We start from the raw sequence: 6,000 nt of genomic DNA on the forward strand, positions 1-6,000 counted from the left end.
GCCAGATACAGGAAGTCGTGACACGCACTCGCTGTCAGTTTTCTTTACACAGCAGGTCTCTATTTAGCGCTAGCCTGGCTAACACCCGTTCATTGTTTCGTATTTGAGGCGTGGTTTAGAAGCCCAGAGCTGTTGATTGGGCGCTACGAATGTCTATCTAATGCGTCTGTACGTAGCTTGTAGCCAATCGTATCAATCAACCCGATGACGTATAGAGCCACAGAAATCCAATGAGACAAAAAACGCTAAACGTTGCTCTTCTTTCAAAATAAATTTGCAGTCTATACTACGAAAACACTTTCTAACGCTGCATCGAAAGGTAAAGCGTCTGCCGCCATGTTGGATCAACAAGCTATCAAAGTAGCCTCGGTGTGACGTCATCGTCTTGCTGCCCCCTCCCCTGCTCTGTGATTGGCTCCCTCCCTGAGTACACAGTGACATCACTTCTCTCTGATGATGTCATATCGGGCGGTAGATAGATAGATAGACACACGTAGAAGCCTCCTCTGACGCTGCTGTCCATTGGAATGATGCGTCAACGCGGCGGCCATCTTGGTCAGGGGGAAGCCATGTCTACTTCCTGCATCAGAGGTCTATCAACCATTAACATCACCACAACTCACTGAATATTCAACCCATTCTCAAGCCTGTTTGTTGATTATAAATGTCAGACAGATATGTATGATAGAACATAGATTGATATATTTTTTATATATATTTATATTAAACATACACTCAGACACACACCCACATGCATACATAGACTGAAATGTGTTCTACAAGGGTCTGACTGGACGTTTATGTCATCAACTTCCTGTTTCACTTCTCCTTGTTGTGAAGCTGCCCTCTGATTGGTTGAGCTGCTGCAGTGACCTCACCTCCTGACCTCTCTCTCTCTCTCCTGCTGCACCAGGGGTGATCTACACCACCGACGTGCTGGACCGGGAGACGAAGGCGTCCTATTGGCTGACGGTGTACGCCAGCGACCACGGCGTGGTCCCCCAGTTCGCCTCCATCGAGGTGTTCGTCCAGGTGGAGGACGTCAACGACAACGCGCCGCTGACGTCCGAGCCGCTGTACCGGCCGTCCGTCCCCGAGAACTCTCCGCGCGACACCGTGGTGGTCCAGATCCAGGCCCAGGACCCGGACGCCGCGCCGCCGCCAACGACCGCCGGCGGGGCCGCCGCGGACCGCCTCAGCTACCGCATCGTCAGCGGCAACCCCCAGAACTTCTTCAGCATCAACACCCGCACAGGTCAGAGTGTTTCTGTGTGTGTGGTTGTGTGTGCGATCGTAACGGCCAGTGTAGGTACCATGGATACAACCATGGTAACGGCCGGTGTAGGTACCATGGATACAACCATGGTAACGGCCGGTGTAGTTACCATGGATACAACCATGGTAACGGCCGGTGTAGGTACCATGGATACAACCATGGTAACGGCCGGTGTAGCATAGACCTACGGGTGTATGTACCAACATAAAAAGAGGAGTAAAGCAATAAAGCGGTACACTGCAAAAACTCTAAATCTTACCAAGAATATTTGTCTTATTTCTAGTCAAAATGTCTAATTTCTATTCAAAATGTAATGTCTAGTCAAGGCAAATCTCATTCAACTTAAAATAAGACTCATCACATTAAAAAGCAGCTTGTTTTTAGACACTTTTTACTTCTTTCAAGCAGATTTTCACTTGAAATAAGTAGAAAAATCTGACAGTGGAGCAAGTTTTTCTTTCTTGTTATAAACACAAAAAACTTGCTTTCAATGGCAGATTTTTCTACTTATTTCAAGTGAAAATTTGTTTGAAACAAGTGAAAATGATCTAAAAACAAGTTAATTTTTAGGTGATGAGTCTTATTTTAAGTGGAAAGAGTTTAGTTTTGACTAGAAATGAGACATTTTGACAAGAAATAAGACAAATATTCTTGGAAAGATTTTGAGTTTTTGCAGTGTAATATATATATATTTAAGCATCAAAGATGTTCAATCAAACCCACATAGTTTGAAACAACGTTCAAAACACACACAGCCACTCACAACTAAGCATAAAGTCCGCTAGCTTAATGCTAACGTATAATGTAAAACCTCATAGACGGGCTAACAGAAATTAGCCTCTCTATCCAGAGTCTGTGGTCAGTTTATAACGCTTGTTAGCAAATTTGCTCCGACGTTTGTTGTGGGAGTCTGTGGAAGCTGCAACCGGACAACTCTGACAGCTGGACACATTTACTGAGGCTGCTGCACTACTTCATTTATTTGGTAGCTACACCGGTCACTACTTCATTTATTTGGTAGCTACACCGGTCACTACTGCATTTATTTGGTAGCTACACCGGTCACTACTTCATTTATTTGGTAGCTACACCGGTCACTACTTCATTTATTTGGTAGCTACACCGGTCACTACTGCATTTATTTGGTAGCTACACCGGTCACTACTGCATTTATTTGGTAGCTACACCGGTCACTACTTCATTTATTTGGTAGCTACACCGGTCACTACTTCATTTATTTGGTAGCTACACCGGTCACTACTTCATTTATTTGGTAGCTACACCGGTCACTACTGCATTTATTTGGTAGCTACACCGGTCACTACTTCATTTATTTGGTAGCTACACCGGTCACTACTTCATTTATTTGGTAGCTACACCGGTCACTACTTCATTTATTTGGTAGCTACACCGGTCACTACTTCATTTATTTGGTAGCTACACCGGTCACTACTTCATTTATTTGGTAGCTACACCGGTCACTACTGCATTTATTTGGTAGCTACACCGGTCACTACTTCATTTATTTGGTAGCTACACCGGTCGCTGTGGAAACGGCGTTGATCCGTGACCGCAATGCATGATGGGATATCTTGCTCCGGTTAGTGACCATGGGATGTTCACTACATGTGGTGGTGAATTATGGGATAGATTCAGTCACTATAGTGAACATTAATAATCACTAAACATTCAGACACCACTACAACAACTGGTCACTAGATAGAGAGGGGGTGGGGGGGATTTCGGACACAGCCTGAGTGTGTGTGTGTGCGCCGCTAGTGTGTGTCCTCCTCCAACATGTTGCCTAGCAACAGCCGTCAGCTGATGATGAGCAGAGTGTGTGTGTTTCTGTGTTTCTGTGTGTGTGTGTGTGTGTGTGTGTCAGAGAGTGTGTGAAGTTTCAGCTCTGGAGCAGGTTTAGCCTGCAGCATGGGTTGCCATGGTGATCTACACCAGTTGCCATGGTGATCTGCCACGGTTGCCATGGCGATGTACCCCAGTTAAATGTGAGCCAGCTTTGTGAAATGAAAAAATGAAAAAAGATCTGAGCTCAACAAATCTGGATGAACTCCTGGAACCAGTACAGACCAGTACAGACCAGTAGAGACCAGTACAGACCAGTAGAGACCAGTACAGACCAGTACAGACCAGTAGAGTCCAGTACAGACCAGTACAGACCAGTAGAGACCAGTACAGACCAGTACAGACCAGTAGAGTCCAGTACAGACCAGTACAGACCAGTAGAGTCCAGTACAGACCAGTACAGACCAGTAGAGACCAGTACAGACCAGTAGAGACCAGTACAGACCAGAACAGACCAGTACAGACCAGTACAGACCAGTACAGACCAGTACAGACCAGAACAGACCAGTACAGACCAGTACAGACCAGTAGAGACCAGTACAGACCAGAACAGACCAGTACAGACCAGTACAGACCAGTACAGACCAGTACAGACCAGAACAAACCAGTACAGACCAGTACAGACCAGTACAGACCAGTACAGACCAGTACAGACCAGTAGAGACCAGAACAAACCAGTACAGACCAGTACAGACCAGTAGAGACCAGTACAGACCAGTAGAGACCAGTACAGACCAGAACAGACCAGTAGAGACCAGTACAGACCAGTACAGACCAGAACAGACCAGTACAGACCAGTAGAGACCAGTACAGACCAGTACAGACCAGAACAGACCAGTAGAGACCAGTACAGACCAGTAGAGTCCAATACAGACCAGTACAGACCAGTACAGACCAGAACAGACCAGTAGAGTCCAGTACAGACCAGTAGAGTCCAATACAGACCAGTACAGACCAGTAGAGACCAGTACAGACCAGTAGAGACCAGTACAGACCAGTAGAGTCCAGTACAGACCAGTAGAGTCCAGTACAGACCAGTACAGACCAGTAGAGACCAGTACAGACCAGTACAGACCAGTACAGACCAGTAGAGACCAGTACAGACCAGTAGAGACCAGTACAGACCAGTAGAGTCCAGTACAGACCAGTAGAGTCCAGTACAGACCAGTACAGACCAGTACAGACCAGTAGAGACCAGTACAGACCAGTATAGTCCAGAACAGACCAGTACAGACCAGTAGAGTCCAGTACAGACCAGTACAGACCAGTACAGACCAGTACAGACCAGTAGAGACCAGTACAGACCAGTACAGACCAGTACAGACCAGTAGAGACCAGTAGAGACCAGTAGAGACCAGTAGAGTCCAGTACAGACCAGTAGAGACCAGTACAGACCAGTAGAGACCAGTACAGACCAGTAGAGTCCAGTACAGACCAGTAGAGACCAGTACAGACCAGTACAGACCAGTAGAGACCAGTACAGACCAGTACAGACCAGTAGAGACCAGTACAGACCAGTAGAGACCAGTACAGACCAGTACAGACCAGTAGAGACCAGTACAGACCAGTATAGTCCAGAACAGACCAGTACAGACCAGTAGAGTCCAGTACAGACCAGTAGAGACCAGTACAGACCAGTACAGACCAGTAGAGACCAGTACAGACCAGTAGAGTCCAGAAAAGACCAGTACAGACCAGTACAGACCAGTAGAGACCAGAATCAAAACAGAAATTCAGCAAAAGTACACAGAATAAAAAACAGTAAGTAAGGAATAGGGGTGGGCGGAGTATTGATACTAACGTTGGTATTGGGTATTGATCGATACTTGTGTGATGAGATCGATTCTTAAGTTTCAGTTTCTCTTCTGTACAACTCCAGGCATTTACAGAGTGAGCGACTGGCCGTACAACACCGCTCTTCTCTCACTTCACTCATGCTCAGTTAGCCCCTCCCTTTTCCTCGGTATTGGTATCGGTATCGGCAATACTGGCCCTGTATTTACTTGGTATTGGATCAATACCAAATTTTGCAGTATGGCACAGCCGTTGTAAGGAATATCACATTACTGTACCGCTCCTGAACAGACTCGTCTTCAACGTCTTCAACGTCTTCAGCTGTCTTTAACCCTATGGACCACCAGGCAGCAGTCAGAGAGCTGCAGCAGGTAGAAAGCTCTGTGGCCTCTGGGTTTAATGTTGTAGAAGGGACAGAGAGAAGCTGGAGCTCAGCTGACTGGAGACAGAGAGAATGAATGAATGAATGAATGAACGGGACAGTGTTATGTTGAGAGAGAGAGAAAACAAAAGGAATGAATTAGTGGCGCCACACGTTGGTGTGTGTCGGGGAAACACTGTTTAATTTATTCAGACATTGTGAAGCATCAGTCAGAGGTTTTATTCCGTAGTAGTGCTGTGACATCAGTGTGTGTGTGTGTGTGTGTGTGTGACAGAGATATTTAATTGGCTGCTGCTATATTTGTCTTTCCTTTATCCTAGAGGACACACAAACACACACAAACACACACACACACAAACACACACACACACACACACACAGATCGGCCTCCTCTTGTTTCTGTGTCGTTGTGTTTCACGTAGTCGGTGTCACACTGGTTTATGTAACGTGTGTTCTGGCGGCGGCGAGCGGCGAGCTGCTGCAGCGAGGCGTCGTTCACACGTTTCTCTGTGGTGATGAATATTTGATGTTTCTATGAAACACTGATCCTTCATCAGCTGCTTCTGCTGCTTCTGCTCTGGTTTACATGTTAGTGTGGGAACATCCAGCTGCACTGACACATCATCGTCCATTAAAGGCCTAGTTAACAATCTGTGTTTAGTGGGTTAGTGAGAACCAATCAGCT

General features: G+C 46.3%; 1 protein-coding gene across 2 annotated transcripts in view; it reads left to right on the top strand.

The window, feature by feature from the left end:
* fat3a (FAT atypical cadherin 3a) overlaps window positions 1-6,000 on the top strand; it is a 116,156-nt gene that overhangs the window by 18,152 nt on the left and 92,004 nt on the right. For both annotated transcript variants that reach the window (XM_085794711.1, XM_085794709.1), the window contains exon 5: window positions 914-1,255. In XM_085794711.1, coding sequence (XP_085650837.1) covers window positions 914-1,255 — 342 coding nt within the window. The remainder of the gene's footprint in view (window positions 1-913; window positions 1,256-6,000) is intronic.

The sequence above is a fragment of the Trachurus japonicus genome, chromosome 13 (assembly GCF_045865225.1).
Source record: "Trachurus japonicus isolate A0001 chromosome 13, Traja_1.0".
Classification (NCBI taxonomy): Eukaryota; Metazoa; Chordata; class Actinopteri; order Carangiformes; family Carangidae; genus Trachurus; species Trachurus japonicus.